This window comes from Leucoraja erinacea, chromosome 43 (assembly GCF_028641065.1).
Source record: "Leucoraja erinacea ecotype New England chromosome 43, Leri_hhj_1, whole genome shotgun sequence".
Classification (NCBI taxonomy): domain Eukaryota; kingdom Metazoa; phylum Chordata; class Chondrichthyes; order Rajiformes; family Rajidae; genus Leucoraja; species Leucoraja erinaceus.
The window spans coordinates 1,503,736-1,530,418 of record NC_073419.1 but is presented as its reverse complement, the minus strand read 5'-3'; the positions used below and the strand labels follow the sequence as shown (position 1 = coordinate 1,530,418).

General features: G+C 48.4%; 1 protein-coding gene across 3 annotated transcripts in view; it reads right to left on the bottom strand.

Moving 5' to 3' along the window:
- cables1 (Cdk5 and Abl enzyme substrate 1) overlaps positions 1-26,683 on the bottom strand; it is a 234,206-nt gene that overhangs the window by 177,105 nt on the left and 30,418 nt on the right. For all 3 annotated transcript variants that reach the window (XR_008726430.1, XR_008726431.1, XM_055664714.1), the window contains exons 2-3: positions 15,059-15,130; positions 7,182-7,274 (exon numbers count right to left, since the gene is read on the bottom strand). Coding sequence is in view for 1 of the 3 variants with exons in the window: in XM_055664714.1 (XP_055520689.1) it covers positions 7,182-7,274; positions 15,059-15,130 (165 nt within the window). In the remaining 2 variants the exon portion in view is untranslated. The remainder of the gene's footprint in view (positions 1-7,181; positions 7,275-15,058; positions 15,131-26,683) is intronic.

The window sequence follows — 26,683 nt, the reverse complement described above, 5'->3', positions numbered from 1 at the left end:
TGATCATCCAACTCAGTATCCCGTACCTGCCTTCTCTCCATACCCTCTGATCCCCTTGGCCACAAGGGCCACATCTAACTCCCTCTTAAATATAGCCAATGAACTGGCCTCAACTACTCTCTGTGGCAGAGAGTTCCAGAGTTACAATAGAGTGATTGTTTTTCCTTTTTTTTCTTTTCTTTCTAGGGTCTTATTTCCTTTCTTTACTTCCTTCTCTAACTTCTTCCCTAAGGGGTTCTCTTTTCCCAACACTTTCCTGCACCTTCACGACTCTTCCTCACTTTCCTTACTTCTTTTATTTCTCTTTTTTAAAGCTCGAAAAACGAAGTGGTACAACAAATGTAATAAGATATATGTGATGTGTATTATTGTAATTTGCTGTACTTCTAATAAATTTTTTTTTTTAAATAAATAAATAAAAAGATATTCTCTCTTCAAAAAAAAAAAAAAAAAAAGAACCTTCAGACTCACCGAAGGTAGACTGGTCTGAAGAAGGGTCTCGACCCGAAATGTCACCTCTTCCTTTCCTCCAGAGATGCTGCCTGACCCGCTGGGTTACTCCAGCTGGTTACAGGGAGAATGTACACATTCCAGACAGCACTCGGTGTACAAAGTTCAGCAAGGTGGCGCAGCGGGTAGAGCTGCTGCCTCACAGCGCCAGAGACCACGGTTCGATCCTGACTGCTGGTGCTGTCTGTACGGAGTTTGTACGTTCTCCCTGTGACCGAGTGAGCCTGCTTCCACGCTGTATGAATAAAGTAAGAGTCTAAAAGTGAGGAGGAGCCATCTTGAGCCTGCAGCCGTCCGTTTTAATTTGTTTTTTTAAAAGTTTTTAGTGAGTCCTGTTTAGTGATGTCTGGAGATATGGACTTTTTAATGTGGGGGGAAGGGGGTAACAATACTTCTAGGTCCCTACCTGGTCGGTGAGGCAGCTCTTTCTCCGGGCTGCCCGTCGACCCGTCCTCGCGGCCTACCAGCGGGCTTAGAGCGCCATTTCCTGTCGGGGACCGCCCAGCACCTCGGCCTCGGTGGCGGCACAGCGCTGGAGCGCTATCGTGGAGCGGAGCGGGCGATGCCTTGCCTGGGTCGCCGCGCTGGATCGACGCGCTGGAGCTCCGGTGAACTGTGACCGCCGAGTTCAACACCTCCGGGCTGCGGGTCTGCGGAGCGGAGCGGGCGGCGCCGATTTCAACGCCGGGAGCCTGGGAGCTCCAAACCGGCGCGGCCTTGTCGGCTTCGGAAGCCGCGGTCTCCAGCTAGAAAGCGGCCGTTCCAGGTGGCCCAGCCGCTGAGAGGACTCTCCCGACGCCGGGGCAACAGCACCCGGCCAGAACGGCCAGGAACATCGGGCCTCCGTAGAGGCAATTGCGGTGGCCTCAATAGGCCTGACTTTGGGGTGAAATTGGGGTGGGGACTGGACATTGTGCCTTCCCCCACAGTGGTATCCATTGTGGGGGGATGATTTTTTTGTCTGTAAGGTAATCCTGTTAGTCTGTGTCCAAGATGGCTGCCGTGAAGGGAGAGTGGACGCTGGCACGCTTTAGCTGCCGCTGCTCTCTCTTCACATTGTGTTTTTGATTTTTTGTTTTTGGACTGAATTCTGTTTTTAATTTGTGTTTCTGTGATGTCTTTATTATTTATATTCTGATTATACGTTTATATTCCTGTTAACCTATGTAAGATGTCCTTGAGATGTCTGAAAGGCGCCCAATAAATAAAATTTATTATTATTATTATTATTAAAATTGAGGGTCAAACCCAGCTCTGTGAGGATCAACCACAGTCTCTTGCCCAGAGGAGGGGAATCGAGGACCAGAGGACATCACATGAAGGTGAAGGGGCAAAGATTTAATAGGAATCTGAGGGGTAACTTTTTCACACAAAGGATGGTGGGTGTATGGAACAAGCTGCCAGAGGACTAGTGTAGCTGGGACATTGTTGGCTGGTGTGGGCAAGTTGGGCCTGTTTCCACCCTCTGTCACTGTGTGGCTACGAGCTGAGCCATTGTGGGTCCCATGCGTGGATTTTACATTAAGGGCCTGTCCCACTGCGGCGACCTAATTGGACTCGACTCATACTCGCAGCGTGGTCGACACGAGGTCCGAGGAGGTCTGTGTAACTTTCCTTCGTACTCGAGGCCTCAGCTAGGTCGCGGCGTTTTTTTTAGCAAGCAGAAAAATACCCGTAAGTAGAAAAGGTCGCCATGGAAAAAATCAATGTTATTTTACTCGTAGGTTTAGTCGTGGTAGGTCATAGTAGGTCGTAATGCCATCGTAGGCAATCGAAGGTAATCAAAGGTAATCGAAGATAGTCGAAGGTAAAGCTCTCCCCCCCACCCCCTCTCTGCGCTCTCTAAAGGACTTACCGTACATTGTGCCAGCCGTCTTTTACCTTCCTGTTCATCGCTGGTGTGAATTTCAGACAGCGCTCCCCCGCTTTCCCTGGCCCCCGCCTTTGCGATATGTGCGTGTGCAAGTGCGTGCGTGTGCGTGTGCACGTATGTGTGTGTGCGTGTGTGTGCGTGTGCGTGTGTGCACGTGTGTGTGTGTGTGTGTGCACGTGTGTGGGTGTGCGTAGGTGTGTGCACGTATGTGTGCGTGTGTGTGCGTGTGTGTGTGTGTGTGTGTGTGTGTGTGTGTGTGTGTGTGTGTGCACGTGTGTGTGCACATGTGTGTGTGCGTGTGCGTGTGTGCACGTGCGTGTGTGTGCGTGCACATGTGTGTGTGCGTGTGCACGTGTGCATGTATGTGTGTGCACGTGTGTGTGTGCGTGGGTCGATCCAGCTCGCGGTTTCATCGCTGACGCTCGATCCAGCTCGAGGTTTTTCAGGCGAGTTTGAAGGTTGAAGACAGTCGCTGAAAAGTCGCGCAAGTGGGACGGCCCCTTGACACTTCTGTCGGGCAGCAGCAGCAGATTGGCACGGTCATCGTGTGGAATTGGCTGCTTACTCAGATATAATGAGAACTGTACAGAAGCTCATTCCACAATAAGAAGTGGACTGACCTGACCTCAGCATGTTCAAGGACATGTTCAGATGTCCTTCACAACTCGCCTATTTGTTTGGACATCCTGCTGATACCAATGATAAATATCACTGCTGCCCGAGGCACTCAGACAGTGTCAACTAACCCGGCCTAGCAATGGAACACAATATTCACAGCCCCCTACTTCACCATGCGCCTGCTATTGATTTTTTTTCATCTTAGGGGCAGCACGGTGGCGCAGCCCAGTAGAGTTGCTGCCTCACTGCGCTTTCAGCGCCAGAGACCCGGGTTCGATCCCGGCTTCGGGTGCTGTCTGTATGGCGTTTGTACGTTCTCCCCGCGACCGAGATAGACAATAGGTGCAGGAGTAGGCCATTCGGCCATTCAATGTGATCATGGCTGATCATCCCCAATCAGTACCCCGTTCCTGCCTTCTCCCCATATCCCCTGACTCCGCTATCTTTAAGAGCCCTATCTAGCTCTCTCTTGAAAGCATCCAGAGAACCAGCCTCCACCACCCTCTGAGGCAGAGAATTCCACAATTAGGCTATTCGGCTCATCAAGTCTACTCCGCCATTCAATCACGGCTGATCTATCTCTCCCTCCTAACCCCCATTCTCCTGCCTTCTCCCCATAACCTCGGACAGCCGTATTAATCAAGACTCTATCTACTTCTGCCTTAAAAATATCCATTGACCTGGCCTCCACAGCCTTCTGTGGCAACTAATTCCACAAATACACCATCCTCTGAGTAAAGATCATGCATCTGTACACTGTAAATGGCTCTCTCTAGGCTTATTCAGACTTCTGGTTATGGAAGATCAAACATGCAAGTTCAGTAAATCACTATGTGCTGGAGTAACTTAGCGGGTCAGGCAGCATCTCTGGAGGGAAGAATGGAAGTGGGTCGAGACCGAAGGGTCACAGATGCTGCCTGACCTGCTGAGTTACTCAGCACTCTGTGAAACGTCACCTAACTTAGCGGCTGCCTGACCCGCTGAGTTACTCCAGCACTCTGTGAAACGTCACCTATCTGTTCTCCACAGATGCTGCCTGACCCGCTGAGTTACTCCAGCACTCTGTGAAACGTCACCTATCCATGTTCTCCACAGATGCTGCCTGACCCGCTGAGTTACTCCAGCACTCTGTGAAACGTCACCTATCCATGTTCTCCACAGATGCTGCCTGACAGATGCTGCCTGACCTGCTGAGTTATGGTATGTTAGCATTCATAGCAAAAGGATTCGAGTATAGGAGCAGGGAGGTTCTACTACAGTTGTACAGGGTCTTGGTGAGACCACACCTGGAGTATTGCGTACAATTTTGGTCTCCTAATCTGAGGAAAGACATTCTTGCCATGTAGGGAGTACAGAGAAGGTTCACCAGACTGATTCCTGGGATGTCAGGACTTTCATATGAAGAAAGACTGGATAGACTCGGCTTGTACTCGCTAGAATTTAGAATATTGAGGGGGATCTTATAAAAACTTACAACATTTTTAAAGGGTTGGACAGGCTAGATGCAGGAAGATTGTTCCCGATGTTGGGGAAGTCCAGAACAAGGGGTCGCAGTTTAAGGATAAGGGGGAAATCTTTTAGGACCGAGATGAGAAAAATATTTTTCACACAGAGACTGGTGAATCTCTGGAATTCTCTGCCACAGAAGGTAGTTGAGGCCACAGTTCATTGGCTATATTTGAAGAGGGAGTTAGATGTGGCCCTTATGGCTAAAGGGATCAGGGGGTATGGAGAGAAGGCAGGTACAGGATACTGAGTTGGATGATCAGCCATGATCATATTGAATGGCGGTGCAGGCTTGAAGGGCCGAATGGCCTACTCCTGCACCTAATTTCTATGTTTCTATGTTTCTATGTTACTCCAGCATTTTGTGTCATGGGCCGCTATTCAAAGGTTCCATGGGCTGCTATCCAAAGTGTATCTCCCAGGGCTAGAGAACACCATTATAGACTAGATCCTGTCGGGGTCCCTGGACAGAGTCGAGGGGGGGGGGGGGGGGATATAAGGGCAGGCGTTGCATCTCCTGCGGTTGCAGGGGAAGGAGATACCTGGGGAGGGGGTGGTTTGGGTGGGAAGGGACGAGTTGACCAGGGAGGGAACGGTCTCTGCGGAAGGAGGAAAGTGGTGGAGATGGGAAGATGTGGTGGCTGGGTACGAGATCCCGTTGGAGGTGGCGGGAATGTCGGAGGATTTTGTGTTGTATGCGACGGCTGATGGGGTGAAAGGTGGCCACTTTCCCGCCACCTCCAACGAGATCATCGTACCCAGCCACCACATCTTCCCATCTCCACCACTTTCTTCCTTCCGCAGAGACCGTTCCCCACACCACTATTTTGTGTCTATCTTCAGTGTAGACCAGCATCTGCAGTTCCTTCCTACACTATCCAGCACATACTATGTCTTCCTATCTATTCTCCTTCTCATTCCCACACAGACCTTTCTGTCCAAGGCCTCCTCCATTGTCAGAGTGAGGCTAAACGCAAATTGGAGGACCAGCGCCTCATATTTTGCTCAGACAGAAAATGCTGGAGCAACGCAGCAGGTGAGGCAGCATCGATGGAGAGAAGGAATAGGCGATGTTTTGGGTCGAGACCCTTCTTCAGGCTGATGTCAGTGGGGGGGGGGGAGGGGAAAAGAAAGGAAGCAGAGGCAGTAAGACCTGGGGGAGAACTGGGAAGGGATAAGCTTTTCCCATTGAGAGTAGGGAAGATTCAAACAAGAGGACATGAGTTGAGAATTAAGGAACAGAAGTTTAGGGGGAACATCTTTACTCAGAGAGTGGTAGCTGTGTGGAATGAGCTTCCAGTGGAAGTGGTGGAGGCAGGTTCGATGTTATCATTTAAAAATAAATTGGATAGTTATATGGACGGGAAAGGAATGGAGGGTTATGGTCTGAGTGCAGGTAGATGGGACTAGGTGAGAGTAAGTGTTCAGCACGGACTAGAAGGGCCAAGATGGCCTGTTTCCGTGCTGTAATTATTATATGGTTATAAGGGGGAGGGAAAGGAAGGAGAAAGCAAGGGCTATCTGAAGTTAGAGAGGTCAATGTTCATATCGCTGGGGTGTAAGCTACCCAAGCAGAATATGAGGGGCTGCTCCTCCAATTTACGCTGGGCCTCACTCTGACAATGGAGGAGGCCCAGGATGGAAAGGTCAGATTGGGAATGGGAGGGGGAGTTGAAGTGCTGAGCCACCGGGAGATCAGGCAGGTTAAGACGGACTGAGCGGAGGTGTTCAGCCAAGCGATCGCCAAGCCTGTGCTTGGTCTCGCCGATGTAGAGAAGTTGACACCTGGAACAACGGATACAGTAGATATATTTCGCTTGGACAGTGATATGAACATTGATTTCTCCCACTTCAGGTAGCCCCGGCATTCCCTCTCTCTCTCCATCCCTCCCCCACCCAAGTGGCACCAGCTTCTCGTTTTCACCCAACAAACAGCCAACAACGGCCTGTTTCCTTTATCATGCCTATCTTCCATTCATTGTTCTTTATCTCGCTACATCCTCGTCAATATCGTGAAGTACAATGGCGACCAGGCGTGGAGGGACCAGCGTGAGGGACGGTGGGAGAACAAAGGGGGACCCGTTGTGGGGGACAATCATTTAGAATCTTCTCCGCGGGGGATAGTCAGCGTTCGTGCGTTTGTTCGTTCGTTAAGGTTTAGGCGCCGTGCACACGCCAGCCAGACGGCCAACGCTCACTTGTCCATTCCTTCTTGTTTTCACTTTTCATTTCAAGTTTCCGTGCACCGTGACTGCCGCCAGGCCACTTTCCCTCTGCGGATGAATAAAGTTGTATCGTATCTCTCGCTTCCCTTGTCCCAAACTAGTCTGAAGAAGGGTCTCGGCCCGGAGCGTCGCCCATTCCTTCCCTCCAGAGATGCTGCCTGTCCCGCTGAGTTACTCCAGCACTGTGTGTCCATCTTCGGTGCCAACCAGCATCTGCAGTTCATTCCCTACACATACAACACTACGCTGTGACCAAGGACTACCTTAGCCGTTGGTTCTACCTTTGATCTGTAAATCGCTACAGTTGCCTGGCGACAACTCACACACACAGATTTATTCACAGGAATCCAAGGTAACCAAACTATAATGCCATCAAATAAAATCCTCTCACTCTCTGACTCATTGGTAGCAGATCAGAATCCTATTATTGTGAGCAGACGGTCACATACCTGCCGTTTCTGGTGTCATATTGACGCATGCTTTTGATGAAGTGAATCTTCCTAAAGCTTTTTGGTTGAGGAGAACCAGACAGTGTTCTGCACCTGCCAAACAAAAAGCCTTATGTTAGAACATCAACCATTGATCCGAATCACTGCAAGTTCCCCCGCTCGGTAACGACAGGCAAACTGAATCATATGTTTTATTATTAATGTTTAATGTTTTATGTGTCATTCTTAACTGTCGCTGAGTGTCACGTTGTCACTTGCGGGCGGAGCACCAAGGCAAATTCCTTGTATGTGAATACTTGGCCAATAAAGTTATTCATTCGTTCAAACTGCCGCAGCCGGCTCTTTAGAGGCTTTTCGAAAAGACACAAATGTGTCCCGAATTAGGGGAGGAATCGATCGGGTAAAACAAACTCTATAAAAGGGAACAGGTAGACACAAAAAGCTGGAGTGGCCGGCAAACCTGCACGTCTTTGGAATCCTGAGCACCTAGAGAAAACCCACTCGGTCACACAGAGAGAGAGAACGTGCAAACTCCACACAGGCAGTGCCTGTGGTCAGGATCGAACCTGGGTCTCTGGCGCTGTGAGGCAGCGACACTGTCGCTGCGCCACCGTGCCGTCAATAATTCATCCCAAGTGCCAGGAATTCCCTCGTTGCAAATATATGAATTGTTGTGTGGAGGAAGGAACTGCAGTTGCTGCTTTAAACCAAAGTTAGATGTGAAAATCTGGAGTAACTCAGCGGGACAGGCAGCATCTCTGGAGACAAGGAATGGGTGATGTTTCGAGTCGAGACCCTTCTTCAGACTCCAGCTGTGTGGACACGTATTCCTTCTCTCCAGAGATGCTGTCTGACCCGCTGAGTTACTCCAGCTTTTTGTGTCTATCTTTGGTTTAAACTGGAATCTGCAGTTCCTTCCTACACATAGTGAATGGAATAATGTTTAGTGCAAGGTACAGCCAGCAAAGTTCGATTAAAGATAGTCCGAGGGTCACCAATGAGGTAGATAGTAGTTCAGGACCGCTCTCTGGTTGTGGTAGGATGATTCAGTTGCCTGATGACAGCCGGGAAGATACTGCCCCTGAATCTGGAGGTGTGTGCGTTTTCACACTTCTGTACCTCTTGCCCGATGGGAGAGGGGAGAAGAGGGAGTGGCCGGGGTGCGACTGGTCCTTGATGATGCTGCTGGCCTTGCCGAGGCAGCGTGAGGTGTAGATGGAGTCAATGGAAGGGAGGTTGGTTTGCGCGATAGACAATAGATAATAGACAATAGATAATAGGTGCAGGAGTCGGCCATTCGGCCCTTCGAGCCAGCACCGCCATTCAATGTGATCATGGCTGATCATCCCCAATCAGTACCCCGTTCCTGCCTTCTCCCCATATTCCCGTGGTCTCGGCTGCGTCTACAATTCTATGAAAGATTTAATAGGAACTCAAGGGGCAACTTTTTCCACACCAAGGGTGGTGAGTGCAGGGAATGAGCTGCCAGAGGAGGTAGTTGAGGCTGGGACTATTGCAATGTTGCAAGAAATATTCAGACAGGTACATGGATAGGACAGGGTTTAGAGGGATACGGGCCAAACGCAGACAGGTGGGACTAGTGTAGATGGGACATGTTTGTCGGTGCGGGCATGTTGGGCTGAAGGGCCTGTTTCCACGCTGTATCACATAGATATGCATGAAATGAAGGAGTATAGATCACAAATTAGTTTAAAGGCGTTATGTTCAGCATGGATGCTGTGGGCCGAAATCTTGATCAATTTAATTGCTTGGAGGGTACAGCATGGAGCCAGGCCCTTCGGCCCACCAAGTCCCTGCTGACCATCCATCATCCGTACTAACTAGTTCCATGTTATTACACTTTCTCATCCACTCCCTGCACAGAGTGGGGGAATCAGGAACCGGAGGACGTAGGTTTAAGGTGAGGGCGGAAAGATTTAATAGGAATCTGAGGTGGGAACTTTGTCACCATGGGTGGGTGTATGGAACAAGCTGCCAGAGGATGTAGTCGAGGCAGGGACTATCATAACGATTAAAATACATTTAGACAGGTACACGGATAGGACAGGGTTTAGACGGCTATGAGGCAAATACAGGCAAGTGGGACTAGTGTAGCTGGGACATGTTGGTCAATAGACAATAGGTGCAGGAGTAGAGGCCATTCGGCCCTTCAAGCCAGCACCACCATTCAATGTGATCATGGCTGATCATCCACAATCAGTACCCCGTCCCTGCCTTCTCCCCATATCCCCTGACGCCACTATCTTTAAGACCCCTATCTAGCTCTCTCTTGAAAGTATCCAGACAACCGGCCTCCACCACCCTTTGAGGCAAAGAATTCCACAGACTCACAACTCTCTCCGTGAAAAAGTGTTTCCTCGTCTCCGTTCTAAATGGCTTACTCCTTATTCTTAAACTGTGGCCCCTGGTTCCGGACTCCCCCAACATCGGGAACATGTTTCCTGCGTGTCCAAACCATACAACCATATAACAACCATACAACCATATAACAAGCACGGAAACAGGCCATCTCGACCCTTCTAGTCCGTGCCGAACACGTATTCTCCCCTAGTCCCATACACCTGCGTTCAGACCATAACCCTCCATTCCTTTCCCGTCCATATAACTATCCAATTTATTTTTAAATGATAAAAACGAACCTGCCTCCACCACCTTCACTGGAAGCTCATTCCACACAGCCACCACTCTCTGAGTAAAGAAGTTCCCCCTCATGTTACCCCTAAACATCTGTCCCTTAATTCTCAAGTCATGTCCCCTTGTTTGAATCTTCCCTACTCTCAAAGGGAAAAGCTTGTCCACGTCAACTCTGTCTATCCCTCTCATCATTTTAAAGACCTCTATTAAGTCCCCCCTTAACCTTCTGCGCTCCAAAGAATAAAGCCCTAACTTGTTCAACCTTTCTCTGTAACTTAGTTGCTGAAACCCAGGCAACATTCTAGCAAATCTCCTCTGTACTCTCTCTATTTTGTTGACATCCTTCCTATAATTAGGCGACCAAAATTGTACACCATACTCCAAAATTGGCCTCACCAATGCCGTGTACAATTTTAACATTACATCCCAACTTCTATACTCAATGCTCTGATTTATAAAGGCCAGCACACCAAAAGCTTTCTTTACCAAACCCGTAACAATCTTATATGTTTCAATAACATTCCCTCTCATCCTTCTAAACTCCAGAGTGTACAAGTCCAGCTGCTCCATTCTCTCAGCATGGGCAAGTTGGGCCGAAGGGCCTGTTTCCACACTAGGGGCAATTTGCAGAGGGCCAATTCACCTACAAACTCGCATGTCTTTGGGATGTGGGAGGAAACCCACGCGGTCACAGAGGGAGCGTGCAAACTCCACACAGGCAGCTCCCGTGCTCAGGATTGAACCGGGTCTCTGGCGCTGTGAGGCAGCAGCTCTACCCGTTGCGCCACCGTGCCGCCCCTTCCATGTTCTACAGTGCATTCAGAAAGTATTCAGACTCCCTTCACTTTTTCCACATTTTGTTACGTTACAGCCTTATTCTAAAATGGATTCAATTCATTTTTTTTAATCATCAATCTACACACAATATCCCAGAATGAAGAAGTGAAAACAGGTGTTTAGATATTTTAGCAAAGTAATTAAAAATAAATAACTGAAATATCACATTGACATAAGTATTCAGACCCTTTGCTATCACACTAAAAATCGAGCTCAGGTTCATCCTGTTTCCATTGATTTTCCTTGAGATGTTTCTACAACTTGTGTGGAGTCCAGCAGTGGTAAATTAAATTGATTGGACATGATTTGGAAAGGCACACACCTGTCTATATAGGGTCCCACAGTGGGCAGTGCATGTCAGAGCAAAAACCAAGCCATGAAGATGAAGGAATTGTCCGCAGACATCCGAGACAGGATTGTGTCGAGACACAGATCTGGGGAAGGGTATAAAACTATTTCTGCAGCATTGCAGGTCCCGAAGAGCACAGTGGCCTCCGTCATTCTTAAATGGAAGAACTTTGGAACCACCAGGACTCTTCATAGAGCTGGCCGCCCGGCCAAACTGAGCAATCGAGGGTGAAGGTTCTTAGTCAGGGAGGTGACCAAGAACCCGATGGTCACTCTGACAGAGCTCCAGAGTTCCTCTGTGGAGATGAGAGAACCTTCCAGAAGGACAACTATATCTGCAGCACTCCACCAATCAGGCCTTTATAGTAGAGTGGCCAGACGGAAGCCACTCCTCAGTAAAAGGCACATGACAGCCCGCTTGGAGTTTGCCAAAAGGCACCTAAAGGACTCTCAGACAAGGTTCTCTGGTCTGATGAAACCAAGATTTAACTCTTTGGCCTGAATGCCAAGCATCACGTCTGGAGGAAACCAGGCACTGCTCATCACCTGGCCAATACCATACCTACAGTGAAGCATGGTGGTGGCAGCATCATGCTGTGGGGATGTTTTTCAGCGGCAGGAACTGGGAGACTAGTCAGGATCGAGGGAAAGATGAACGGAGCAAAGTACAGAGAGATCCTTGATGAAAACCTGCTCCAGAACGTTCTGGACCTCAGACTGGGGCGGAGGTTCACCTTCCAACAGGACAACGACCCTAAGCACACAGCTAAGACAACGCAGGAGTGGCTTTGTGACAAGACTGTGAATGTCCTTGAGTGGCCCAGCCAGAGCCCGGACTTGAACCCGATCGAACATCTCTGGAGGGACCTGAAAATAGCTGTGCATCGACGCTCCCCATCCAACCTGACAGAGCTTGAGAGGATCTGTAGTGTAGAATGGGAGAAATTACCCAAATACAGGTGTGCCAAGCTTGTAGCATTATACCCAAGAAGACTTCAGACTGTAATTGCTGCCAAAGGTGCCTCAACAAAATACTGAGTAAAGGCTATGAATTTTTATGTAAATGTGATATTTCAGTTATTTCTTTTAATCTACTTTGCAAAAATTTCTGAACACCTGTTTTTGTTTTTTTAATTGTTTTATTGTGTGTAGATTGATGATATAAAAATTGAATTTAATCCATTTTAGAATAAGGCTGTAAGGTAACAAAATGTGGAAAAAGTGAATTTGAATCTGAATTGAATACGTTTATTGGCCAAGTATTCACATACAAGGAATTTGCCTCGGTGCTCCGCCCGCAAGTGACAACATGACATAGTGACAGTTATGGCCCTGTCCCACGGTACGCGTTCATTCCAAGAGCTCTCCTGAGTTGTTTTAAATTTAAACTCGTGGTAAGCACGGAGAATGAACGTAGCGGGTACGTCGGAGCTCGGGGACGTCCCTTAGCGCTAACGGCAGGTACTCGGGAAGACTCGCTAACGGCAGGTAAGCATTTTTCAACATGATGAAAAATGTCCACGAGAGCCCCGAGTACCGACGAGTGGCCATTACCGTAAATCTCCGAGTTCGAATCAGGGCAAATTCGGGAGAGCTCTTGGAATGAACTCGTACCTTAGGAATGATACATAAAACATTAATAATAAGTGGTGTGAATGCACTGTCTGTTTATTTAACAAGGCAGTGCTGTTCTCTTGTGCAGAATCGACACCATTTTAGGTAAGAGAAATGAATTCCCATCGCGGCCTCACGTTGGAAGAATGATTCCAGGCGAGTTGCAGTCAGGATGAAGAGGAATATATATTTTTATGATGAAAGGAGGCTTTTAATGCTTCAGTCATTCATCCTTGAGATTGTTGAGCTTGAATGAACTCATCTCAAACAAGAAGGAAAACTCCAAGTGCTGGAGTAACTCAGCGGGTGAAATCCGTAGAAGGGTCCTGACTCAAAACATCACCTGGGAAAATGGGCCATTGTGGGCTGCACCCATTTTTGTTCTGGCCTTCACTACCTTTCAGTCTGTTTTATTACCTTTGTATGCCTTGTTGTCACCTTCCCCTAGCTAACAATGATTTATTCTATATTTGCCTTGAACTTCATCCCCTTTGATATCTCGTTTTCACACCTTGCCCTTCCTCATCTCTGTGCCTCCATCTCAATAGACAATAGACAAAAGGCAACAGGTGCAGCAGTAGGCCATTCGGCCCTTCGAGCCAGCACCACCATTCATTGATGTGATCATCCACAATCACAATCAGTACCCCGTTCCTGCCTTCTCCCCATATACCCCTGGCTCCGCTATCTTTAAGAGCCCTATCTCCAGAGAACCGGCCTCCACTGCCCTCTGAGGCACAGAATTCCACAGATTCACATCTCTCCGTGTGAAAAAGTGTTTCCACGTCTCCATTCTAAATGGCTTACTCCTTATTCTTAAACTGTGTGTGGCCCCTGGTTCTAGACTCTGGACTTCCCTGACTCTCAGTCACAAAGCTGGGTGGTAGTGTGAACTGTGAAGAGGATGTTAGGAGGCTGCAGGGTGACCTGGAGAGGTTCAGTGGGTGGGCAGATGCGTGGCAGATGCAGTATAATATAGATAAATGTGAGGTTATCCACTTTGGTGGCAAAAACAAGGGGGCAGATTATTATCTCAATGGGGTTAGGTTAGGTAAGGGGGAGGTGCAGCGAGACCTGGGTGTCCTTGTACACCGGTCACTGAAAGTTGGCGTGCAGGTACAGCAGGCAGTGAAGAAAGCTAATGGAATGCTGCCCTTCATAACAAGAGGATTTCAGTATAGGAGTAAAGAGGTTCTTCTGCAGTTGTATAGGGCTCTGGTGAGACCACATCTGGAGTATTGTGTACAGTTTAGGTCTCATAATTTGAGGAAGGACATCCTTGTGATTGAGGCAGTGCAGCGTAGGTTCACGAGATTGATCCCTGGGATGGCGGGACTGTCATATAAGGAAAGATTGAAAAGACTAGGCTTGTATTCACTGGAGTTTAGAAGGATGAGGGGGGTCTTATAGAAACATATAAAATTATAAAAGGACTGGACAAGCTAGATGCAGGAAAAATGTTCCCAATGTTGGGCGAGTTCAGAACCAGGGGCCACAGTCTTAGAATAAAGGGGAGGTCATTTAAGACTGAGGTGAGAAAAAATGTTGTCACCCAGAGAGTTGTGAATTTGTGGAATTCCCTGCCACAGAGGGCAGTGGAGGCCAAGTCACTGGATGGATTGAAGAGAGAGTTAGATAGAGCTCTAGGGGCTGGTGGAGTCAAGGGATATGGGGAGAAGGCAGGCACGGGTTATTGATTGGGGACGATCAGCCATGATCACAATGAATGGCGGTGCTGGCTCGAAGGGCCGAATGGCCTCCTCCTGAGTCCATTGTCTATGTTTCTGAAGAAGGGTTCCAACCCGAAACGTCACCTACTCCCTTTCTCTAGAAATGCTGCCTGTCCTGCTGAGTTGCTCCAGCTTTTTGTTTCTATCTTAGGCAGGAGAATGGGGTTGATAGTTAGAGATAGATCAGCCTTGATCGAATGGTGGACTAGACCTGATGGGCCAAATGGCCTCATGCTGCTCGTATGACTTATGAACTCAAGGACGAAAGTGTGAAATGGGAGGTCAGCGGAGGAGATGTAGGTGGAGGGGGGGTGGAGGAGATATGGGGGCACAACCAGTTTAGTTTAGTTTAGAGATACAGCGCAGAAACAGGCCCTTCGGCCCACCGAGTCCGCGCCGACCAGCGATCCCCGCACACTAACAGTATCCCACACACACTAGGGACAATTTACATTTACACCAAGCTGATTAACCTACAAACCTGCACGTCTTTGGAGTGTGGGAGGAAATCCGGAGAAAACCCACGCAGGTCACGGGGAGAACGTGCAAACTCCCGCGGTCGGGATGGAACCCGGGTCTCTGGCGCGGTGAGGCAGCAGCTCTACCCGCTGCGCCACCGTGCTGCGCTACGCAGGTGTGGCATAAGGAAGAGAATGGTAAACGCTTACGTGTGCACGCCAGTCATGTTCCTACCTCCGCAGTGGAGCATTTTCCTCGATGTCTTCCAGAGTTTCCAACGAAGATCGTTGCGACATCAAGCGGCGTCTGGAAGGAAAGAGAGGGGACAATGACACTCCATTATACACACACCCCTGATACAATCACTCTGTAGCCTTGCCCAGTGGCTGACGGATACACTCTGCACCAGCGGCTCAAAATCTAGTTCAAAAACACTAGAGGAAGGAAGCACATTTTAAATCAATAGACAATAGGTGCAGGAGTAGGCCATTCGGCCCTTCGAGCCAGCACCGTCATTCAATGTGATCATGGCTGATCATCCCCAATCAGTACCCCGTTCCTGCCTTCTCCCCACATCCCCTGACTCCGCTATCTTTAAGAGTCCTATCTAGCTCTGTCTTGAAAGTATCCAGAGAACCGGCCTCCACCGCCCTCTGAGGCAGAGAATTCCACAGATTCACAACTCTCTGTGTGAAAAAGTGTTTCCTCATCTCCATTCTAAATGGCTTACTCCTTATTCTTAAACTGTGTGTGTCCCCTGGTTCTGGACTCCCCCAACATCGGGAATGTGCTTCTTGCCTCTAGCGTGTCCAAACCCTTAATAATCTTATATGATTCAATAAGATCCCCTCTCATACTTCTAAACTCCAGAGTGTACAAGCCCAGCTGCTCCATTCTCTCAGCATATGACAGTCCCGCCATCCCGGGAATTAACCTGGTAAACCTATGCTGCACTCCCTCAATAGCAAGAATGTCCTTCCTCAAATTAGGGGACCAAAACTGCACACAATACTCCAGGTGTGGTCTCACTAGGGCCCTGTACAACTGCAGAAGGACCTCTTTGCTCCTATACTCAACTCCTCTTGTTATAAAGGCCAACATGCCATTCGCTTTCTTCACTGCCTGCTGTACCTGCATGCTTACTTTCATTGACAGATCTGCGGAGAACATGGATAGGTGACGTTTCACAGAGTGCTGGAGTAACTCAGCGGGTCAGGCAGCATCTATGGAGAACATGGATAGGTGACGTTTCACAGAGTGCTGGAGTAACTCAGTGCGTCAGGCAGCATCTGTTCTTATATACTGTTCTTATATTTGAAAATATAGGAACCTGAGAAGCAACTTTGGCACGCAGTGAATGGTGGGCGTATGGAACGAGCTGCCAGAGGAGGTGGTTGATGCAGGTAGAATAACAACATTTTAATGACATTTGGACAGATTCATGGATAAAGTGTGAAAACGCTCGAGTGTGAAAATGCACACCACCAGATTCAGGGACAATTTATTTTATCAGGCAACTGAATCATCCCACCACAACCAGAGAGCAGTCCTGAACTACTATCTACCTCATTGTTAACCCTCGGATTATCCTTAAGGGCCTGTCCCACTTACGTGTCATTGGCACGCTAATTACGCGACCTCGTGGTTGCGTTGAGGCGCACGGGCATCGTATGGCCACGTGTGGCTGGTCCCACTTAGAAGCGCAGAGGGGTATGTAGTTGTGCGCAACATCGCGCGGGGCTCCGAAATTTTTGTAGCTAACAAAATCTTCGCGCGCCAACGGCCTGTTACGTAACTGACGGCCAAAGTAGAACAGGCCGTGACGCAACGGCTCACCTCCAACAGCAGCAGAAGCAGGCAAACGATCGCCGAGCTCAGCCTGGGGGCTCACGGCCGTTGCGGTCCGGATCCGCCCGCACTTCTACTCCCAGAGCGGGGCCAAAAAAATTGAAGATGGACACAAAATGCCGGAGTAACTCAGCGGGACCGGCAGCATCTCTGGAGAGAAGGAACGGGTGACGTTTCGGGTCAAGACCCTTCTTTTCAGATTGAAAAAGTCTCGACACGAAACGTCACCCATTTCTTCTGTCCATAGATGCTGCCGGTCCCACTGAGTTACTCCAGCTTTGTGTCCATCTTCAAATAACGTCACGCGCTCCAGACGGCTGTGCAGACGCATGAAATCGCGCAGGACCGTCGCGGCTCAACGCGACCATGAGGTTGCGTAATTTGCGTGCCAAGGACACGCAAGTCTCTTTACTCCTTTGAATCACTTCCCTCTGGAAGGCGACTCCGGACTGTCAAAGCCGCCACAGCCAGACATAAAAACAGTTTTAGTCTGCGAGCAGTAGCTCTACTCAATAACCAAAAATCTGTGCTCTGGTATTTTATTTAATTCACATGTTTATTCAATAATGTTTTATTATTAATATTTAATGTTTTGTATCATTCCCAACTGTCACTGTATGTCATGTTGTCACTTGCGAGCGGAGCACCAAGGCAAATTCCTTGTATGTGAATACTTGGCCAATAAACCTATTCGCTCATCAGACTTTGCTGGCTTTACCTTGCACAAAACGGTATTCCCTCATGGATCCTATACACTGTGAATGGCTCGATTGTAATCATGTATTGTCTTTCCGCTGACTGGTTAGCACGCAACAAAAGCTTTTCACTGTACCTCGTTACACGGGACAATAAACTGAATAAACTGAAAGATTTCGAGGGACGTGGGCCAAATGCAGCAAATGGAACCAGATCAGATGGAGCATCTTGGTCAGCATGGGCGGGTTGGGCTGAATGGCCTGTTTCCATGCTGTATATGTCTCCATGATTGGACATGCAGACCAGTGGATGAGTGCAAGCTGACTGCTGCTCTGAAGGTGTGAGTTAAGGACAGTTTACGTCTCAAAGACTCTGGCCAAGTGGCTACAAATAAACAGAGACAGCGCTATCAAACAAAGCCAGATATTCAAGGCCGCAAGCAGCAGTTTACAAGGGCATTGCATATTTTCATTATCCCCCAAATCCAGCCATGCTTTGTGGATAATTACTCGAGTTAGAAGTTTAGTTTTAGCTTAGTTTAGAGATACAGCAAGGAAACAGGCCCTTCGGCCCACCGAGTCCGCACTAGGGACAAGTTTACATATGTATTGTCTTTTCTGCCCAGGGCCTCCACCATTGTCAGAGTGAGGCCCAGCGCAATTTGGAGGAACAGCACCTCATATTTTACTTGGGCAGCTTACACCCCAGCGGTATGAACATTGACTTCTCTAACTTCAAGTAACCCTTGCTTTCCATCTCTCTCCATCCCTCCCCCTTCCAGTTCTCTGCCCAGCCTGACTGTCCCCGAGATTAAATGTTTGTACGTTTGTATCTTTGTACGTTTCATTGTCACCTTCCCCGAGCTAACAACGATCTATACCACATTTTTGATCATCCTCCCCATTGATGTCTCGTTTTCACACCTTGCATTCTTTATCTATGTCCCTCCCTCTCCCCTAACTCCCAGTCTGAAAAAGGCTCCACCCGAAACGTCACCCATCCCTTCCCTCCAGAGATACTGCCTGACCCGCTGAGTTATTCCAGCACTCTGTAAAACGTCACCTATCCATGTTCTCCACAGATGCTGCCTGACCCGCTGAGTTACTCCAGCACTCTGTGAAACGTCACCTATCCGTGTTCTCCACAGATGCTGCCTGACCCGCTGAGTTACTCCAGCACTCAATTTATATTTTCATTGCTTCTCAGCTCTTCTGAAGATTTGCTTCAGTTCTCCTCTGTACTAACTATTCTCCCAACAGGCCAAATTTCTAAAAAGAATTTTTGATTCTGATGACTGAATTATTAATATAGATTTTGAACAGCTGTGGTCCCAGCACTGATCCTCACAGTCCACCATTTCAACCTTCTACCACTCAAAAGAGCTTTGTGATTGTCTTCAGTTACTGATCATTATGCGGATGGCACAAAGCTGTGTGGCAGTGCGATCTGCGAGGAGGATGCTTTGAGAATGCAGGGTAACTTGGATAGGTTGGATGAGTGGGAAGATGCATGGAAGATGCAGTATAATGTGGATGAAATGTGAGGTTATCCACTTTGGTGGCAAGAACAAGACAGCAGGTTGTTATCTGAAAGGCAGACACAAAAAACTGGAGTAACTCAACGGGAATGAATGGTGTCAGATTAGGAAAAGGGGAGGTGCAACGAGACCTGGGTGTCCTTGTACATCAGTCACTGAAAGTAATCATGCAGGTACAGCAGGCAGTGAAGAAAGCTAATGGCATGTTGGCCTTCATCGCGAGGGGATTTGAGTTTAGGAGCAAGGAGGTCCTACTGCAGTTGTACAGGGCCCTGGTGAGACCGCACCTGGAGTATTGTGTGCAGTTGTGGTCTCCTAATTTGAGGAAGGACATTCTTGCTATTGAGGGAGTGCAGCGTAGGTTCACCAGGTTAATTCCCGGGATGGCGGGACTGACATACGATGAAAGAATGGGTCGACTGGGCTTGTATTCACTGGAATTTAGGATGAGAGGAGATCTTATAGAAACATATAAAATTCTTCAAGGATTGGATGCAGGAAAAATGTTCCCGATGTTGGGGGAGTCCAGAATTAGGGAGTCACAGTTTAAAAGTGAAGGATCGGCCATTTAGGACTGAGATGAGGAAAAACATTTTCATCCAGAGTTGTGAATCTGTGGAATTCTCTGCCACAGAAGGCAGCGGAGGCCAATTCACTGGATGTTTTCAAGAGAGAGTGAGATAGATTTAGCTCTTAGGGCTAAAGGAATCAATGGATATGTGGAGAAGGCAGGAACGGGGTACTGATTGTGGATGATCAGCCATGATCACATTGAATGATGGTGCTGGCTCGAAGGGAATGGCCTACTTCCGCACCTATTTTTCTATGTTTCTATTAAACAGAGTTTGTACGTTCTCCATGACCGCATGGGTTTTCTCCGGGTTGTCCGGTTTCCTCCCACTCCAAAGACGTACAGGTTTGTTGGATAATTGGTTTAGGTAAAAATTGGAAATTCCCCCTAGTGTGTGTAGGATAGTGTCCTTAGAAACATAGAAAATAGGTGCAGGAGTAGGCCATTCGGCCCATCGCGCCAACACCGCCATTCAATATGATAATGGCCGATCATCCAAAATTAGTACCCCTCCCCCGTTCCTGCTTTCTTCCCATATCCCCCAGTTCCGTTAGCCCCGAGAGCTAAATCTAACTCTCTCTAATGTGCGGGGATCGCTAGTCAGCACGGACTCTATAGGCCGAAGGGCCTGTTTTCGCGCAGTATCTCTAAACTAGACAATTGTGGAATGCAAGATTTTTTTTTATATTTTCCCAAAAATTCGATGCCCTCATTCAGCTTTCCTAATCTAATGTTTTTCATAACTCCTTGGTTTTGCTACATTCACTCAGCCCCAGTGCAGAATTAATCCATGCATGTCTCCTTTCACACACACGGTTCATCCCTCTGTCTGCAGAGGGTCTCTTCATTGTTAAGTTTGGTGTTTGTTCAGTGGACCTCCCTGCTGTGGACCTGGCCTGCTGTAATCTGCCAGAAGAGGTCCTTCTGCAGTTGTACAGGGCCCTGGTGAGACCGCACCTGGAGTATTGTGTGCAGTTTTGGACCCCTAATTTGAGGAAGGACATTCTTGCTGTTGAGGGAGTGCAGCGTAGGTTTACAAGGTTAATTCCTGGAATGCGGGACTGTCATATGCTGAGAGAATGGAGTGGCTGGGCTTGTACAGTTTAGAAGGATGAGAGGGTATCTTATTGAAACATATAAGATTATTAAGGGTTTGGACACGCTAGAGGCAGGAAACATGTTCCCGATGTTGGGGGAGTCCAGAACCAGGGGCCACAGTTTAAGAATAAGGGGTAAGCCATTTAGAATGGAGATGAGGAAACACTTTTTCACACAGAGTTGTGAGTCTGTGGAATTCTCTGCCTCAGAGGGCGGTGGAGACCGGATCTCTGGATACTTTCAAGAGAGAGCTAGATAGGGCTCTTAAAGATAGCGGAGTCAGGGGATATGGGGAGAAGGCAGGAACGGGGTACTGATTGGGGATGATCAGCCATGATCACATTGAATGGCGGTGCTGGCTCGAAGGGCGAAATAGCCTACTCCTGCACCTATTGTGTGTGTGTGTGTGCGTGTGTGCGTGCGTGCGTGCGTGCGTGCGTGTGTGTGTGTGTGCGCGCGTGTGTGTGTGTGTGTGCGCATATGAGATAAAGTTTGTGAGTTCATTGATAAGTAGCAGAGAAGGGGTTGGAATGAGTAAGTTCCTACTACTCCTTTTTGAACATGTAAGATTTAATTTGTGATGTTTGAGAAGTTATTCAATAAGTTGGGTATAAGCAGAGCAGTAAATACCAGCCGCCTGCAATGGGTTTAGAGGCTGGCTCCATTGCAAGAGCTGCCATCACGGGCTGGCAACAACAATAACATGAGGCGGACATTGAGTATCGAACTGGTGTATATTATGATCATAAGTAATAGGAGCAGAATTAGGCCATTCGGCCCATCAAGTCCACTCCGCCATTCAACCATGTCTGATCTACAGTATCTCTCCCTACTAACCCCATTCTCCTGCCTTCCCCACATAACCCCCGACACCCGTACTAATCAAGAATCTATCGACCTCTGCCTTGAAAATATCCATTGACTAGATAGTGATCAACTTCAGGAAGTGAAGTGGTTCTCGTGCCCCAGTCTGCATTGATGGCGCCAAAGTAGAGATGGTTGAACAACTTCAGAGTCCTAGGATGTCAATATCACCAACAATTTCTCCTGGAGCACCCATATTGAAGCAACGACCAAGAAGGCACACCAACGCCTCTACTTCCTTAGAAGGCTGAGGAAGATCGGCATGTCCCCAACAACTCTCACCAACTTCTACAGATGCACAATGGAAACCATTTTATCTGGATGCATCACAGCTCGGTTTGGGAACAGCTCCATCCAAGACCACAAGAAATCACAGAGAATTGTGGACGCAGCCCAGACCATCACACACAAACCAACCTCCCTTCCATTGACTCCATCTGCACCTCACGCTGCCTCGGCAAGGCCAGCAGCATCATCAAGGACCAGTCGCACCCTGGCCACCCTGGAGAGAAGGAATAGGTGACGCTTCGGGTCGAGACCCTTCTTCAGACTGATGTGGGGGGGGGGCGGAAAGAAGAAAGGAAGAGGCGGAGACAGTGGGCTGTGGGAGAGCTGGGAAGGGGAGGGGAAGGAGGGAGAAAGCAGGGACTACCTGAAATTGGAGAAGTCAATGTTCATACCGCTGGGGTGTAAACTACCCAAGCAAAATATGAGGTGCTGCTCCTACAATTTGCGGTGGGACTCACTCTGGCCATGGAGGAGGCCCAGGACAGAAAGGTCAGATTCAAACATTGACCTCCAATTTCAGGTAGTCCTTGCTTTCTCCCTCCTTCCCCTCCCCTTCCCAGCTCCCCCACAGCCCCCTGTCTCCACCTATTCCTTTCTTCTTCCCGTCCCTGTCCCCGTCCCCCACCCCACATCAGTCGGAAGAAGGGTCTCAACCTGAAACGTCACCAATATATTTTATTGTCACGTACAGTAAAATACTTTATTTTGCATTCAACACGGAAACAGGCCATTCGTCCCAACTTGTCCATGCTGACCATAGATGCCCCCATCTACACTAATCCCATTTTCCCTGCATTTGGCCCATGTCCCTCTAAACCATTCCTATCCATATACCTCTCCAAATATTTAAGAAAGAACCTGCAGGAGAAACTCAGCGGGTGAGGCAGCATCTATGGAGCGAAGGAATAGGTGATGTTTCGGGTCGAGACCCTTCTTCGGATCGGGCCATTATGGTCTTCAACCTTAACAAGGTCATCTGTTGCTGGCTTTGATTTGTTCTGGCCTCAGTCTGAAGAAACATAGAAACATAGAAATTAGGTGCAGGAGTAGGCCATTCGGCCCTTCGAGCCTGCACCGTCATTCAATATGATCATGGCTGATCATCCAACTCAGTATCCCGTACCTGCCTTCTCTCCATACCCCCTGATCCCCTTAGCCACAAGGGCCACATCTAACTCCCTCTTAAATATAGCCAATGAACTGACCTCGAATACCCTCTGCGGCAGAGAGTTCCAGAGATTCACCACTCTCTGTGTGAAAAAAGGTTCTTCTCATCTCGGTTTTAAAGGATTTCCCCCTTATCCTTAAGCTGTGACCCCTTGTCCTGGACTTCCCCAACATCGGGAGCAATCTTCCTGCATCTAGCCTGTCCAACCCCTTAAGAATTTTGTAAGTTTCTATAAGATCCCCTCTCAATCTCCTAAATTCTAGAGAGTATAAACCAAGTCTATCCAGTCTTTCTTCATAAGACAGTCCTGACATCCCAGGAATCAGTCTGGTGAACCTTCTCTGCACTCCCTCTATGGCAATAATGTCCTTCCTCAGATTTGGAGACCAAAACTGTACGCAATACTCCAGGTGTGGTCTCACCAAGACCCTGTACAACTGCAGTAGAACCTCCCTGCTCCTATACTCAAATCCTTTTGCAATGAATCAAAGTATGAAGAAGAGTCTCGACCCGAAACGTCACCTATTCCTTCGCTCCATAGATACTGCCTCACCCGCTGAGTTTCTCCAGCATTTTTGTCCACACCCCTAATATTCTTAAGCGGTGTCCCCTGGTTCTGGACTCCCCCAACATCGGGAACATGTTTCCTGCCTCCAGCGTGTCCATTCCTTTAATAATCTTGTATGTTTCAATAAGATTCCCTCTCATCCTTCTAAATTCCAGTTGCTCCATTCTTTTAACATATGACAGTCCCGCCATCCCGTGAGCCTACGCTGCACTCTCACACTAAACTATTCATATTCAAGGGTATAGAGTTTAGTGCAAGATAAAGTCCAGTTGAAATGTTGTTATAGTATTTGCCCCAACCACCATCTTCTCCACATATCAACGAGACTTTGTATGAGGAAAGTGAGCACTCGGGTTCCTGTTCTCCCCACTCTCCCCTTAAACCCATGTCCTCTTTTTCTCAGGTAAAGCGTTCGAACACCTCTCTGCGGTACGGGATGAACGCAAGGCTAAACGCACGTTAACGTGCAGAGATTGCAACGGGTGTCAGGGGTTACGGGGAGAAGGCAGGAGAATGGAGTTGAGAGGGAAAGCAAGGTCAGCCATGATTGAATGGTGGAGGAGACTTGATGGGCCGAATGGCCTAATTCTGCTCCCAGAATTTATAGACTTATGAGATTGTGACGGCAGGACCCCGAACATCGTTAAAGGCTGACTCACTTGAAGACCTTGATCTGCAATGCTGGAAACATCTTAATGGTGTCATTCAAGGAAGATTGCTCCAAGCCTGAATACATCTTCCTCTCAGCCGCTCCTTTGTTCAGTCAGCTCTTAAACATTTTATTATTTGCATTAAGCTGCAAATTATGTTAAACATCAGGCAAATCATGTTAAACATATGATACAAGTACGTCCAAGGTTAGTGGAGGAAATCAGTAGTTGGGCAGCTTACAACCCAGCAGTATGCATATTATAGACAATAGACAATAGGTGCAGGAGTAGGCCATTTGGCCATTCGAGCCAGCACCGGCATTCAATGTGATCGTGGCTGATCATCCCCAATCTGTACCCCGTTCCTGCCTTCTCCCCATGTCCCCTGACTCCACTATCTTTAAGAGCCCTATCTAGCTCTCTCTTGAAAGCATCCAGAGAACCGGCCTCCACCGCCCTCTGAGGCAGAGAATTCCACAGACTCACAACTCTCTGTGAGAAAAAGTGTTTCCTCATCTCCGTTCTAAACGGCTTACACCTTATTCTAAAACTGTGGCCCCTGGTTCTGGACTCCTCCAACATCGGGAACATGTTTCCTGCTTCTAGCGTGTCCAAACCCTTAATAATCTTATATGTTTCAATAAGATCACCTCTCATCCTTCTAAACTCCAGAGTGTACAAGCCCAGCCGTTCCATTCTCTCAGCATATGACTGCCCCGCCATCTGATTTCTCTAGCTCCAAGCAACCCTTGCTATCCCTCTCACTCTATCCCTCTCCCACCCAAGTCATACCAGTTTCAAAGTCGTCTTGTTGAGTTTCATTGTCTGTACGGAGTTTGTATGTTCTCCCCGTGACTGCGTGGGTTTTCTCTGGGTGCTCCGGTTTCCTCCCACACTCCAAAGACGTACAGGTTTGTAGGTTAATTGGCTTCTATGAATTGACCCTAGTGTGTAGGATAGAACTAGTGTACAGGGTGGTCGATGGGACTCGGTGGGCCGAAGGGCCTGTTTCTATGCTGTATCTCTAAACTACACTAAGAGTTGGAAATGGGAATTTCCTATAATAATCATGCAATTGGATTTGATGCAGTTGAATTTAATTGAATCCACATACAAATGTGGTCAAAAAGCCTTTTGAAACATTGGCCTTCATTGCATTTAGTAGTTGGGAGGTCATGTTGCAGTTGTATAAGGCGTCGGTGAATCCGCATTTAGGGGATTTTGTTCAGTTCTGGGCACCATGTTATAGGAAAGATAATGGCATGCTGGAACGGGTTCAGAGAAGATTTACGAGGATTTTGCCAGGAGTAGAGGGTGTGAGCTATAGGGAGAGGTTGAGTAGGCTGGGTCTCTATTCCATGGAGCACAGAAGGATGAGGGGTGATCTTACAGAGGTGTACAAAGTCATGAGGGGAATAGATCGGGTAGATCGAGTCTCTTGCCCAGAGTAGGGGAATCGAGGGCAAGAAGACGTCACCTATCCATGTTCTCCACAGATGCTGCCTGACCCGCTGAGTTACTCCAGCATTTTGTGAAACGTCACCTATCCATGTTCTCCACAGATGCTGCCTGACCCGCTGAGTCACTCCAGCACTCTGTGAAACGTCACCTATCCATGTTCTCCACAGATGCTGCCTGACCCGCTGAGTTACTCCAGCACTCTGTGAAACGTCACCTATCCATGTTCTCCACAGATGCTGCCTGACCCGCTGAGTTACTCTAGCACTCTGTGAAACGTCACCTATCCATGTTCTCCACAGATGCTGCCTGACCCGCTGAGTTACTCCAGCACTCTGTGTCTTCTGCTGCCTACATAATTGCTTGAGATAGTTTTTATTTCAGACAGCCAGGAATCTTTGATCAAAGGCGGTGGATGGGGCTGTTTCTGCTAAAGGTCTGAATCCAATTTAACAGCTCCAGTAATAAAGCCATTGGGATTATTCCATGCTGAATAAAAGGTTGGCATTAGCGAAAGAAGGGACCATTATTACACCTTAATGTCGAAGCAACTGTTTACTTCAGTTAAGTCTAGTTTATTGTCACGTGTACCGAGGTACAGTGAAAAGCTTTTGTTGCGTGTTAACCAGTCAGCGCAAAGACAATACATGATTACAATCGAGCCGTCCACAGTGTACAGATACATAGAAACCTCTTCCCCCCTCTGCCTCCCCCCCACTGCATCTCCTCTCTGCCTCCCCCCCCACTCTGCCCCTCCTCCCCTTCTGCCTCTCCCCCCCCTGTCTCTCCCCCTCCCCACTCTCTCTCTCCCCCCCTCCCCCCTCGTCTCTCCCCCCCCTCTCTCCCCCTCCCTCTGTCTCTCTCCCCCTCCCCTCTGCCTCTCCCCCCCTCCCCCTCTGTCTCTCCCCCCCCCCCCCCCCCCCCCCCCCCCTCCGTCTCTATCCCCCCCCCCCCCTCTCCCTGACAGTGTTCTTTAGACCAGGATTACCCAGGTTCAGCATGTAATGAATCATCTGATCTCAATCTAGGCTGCTAGCTGCATCATTGTGAGTTCAGTGGATATACACAATCCATCTGGAATACTGTGAAGTGTGTGAGAAAATAAATATCGAC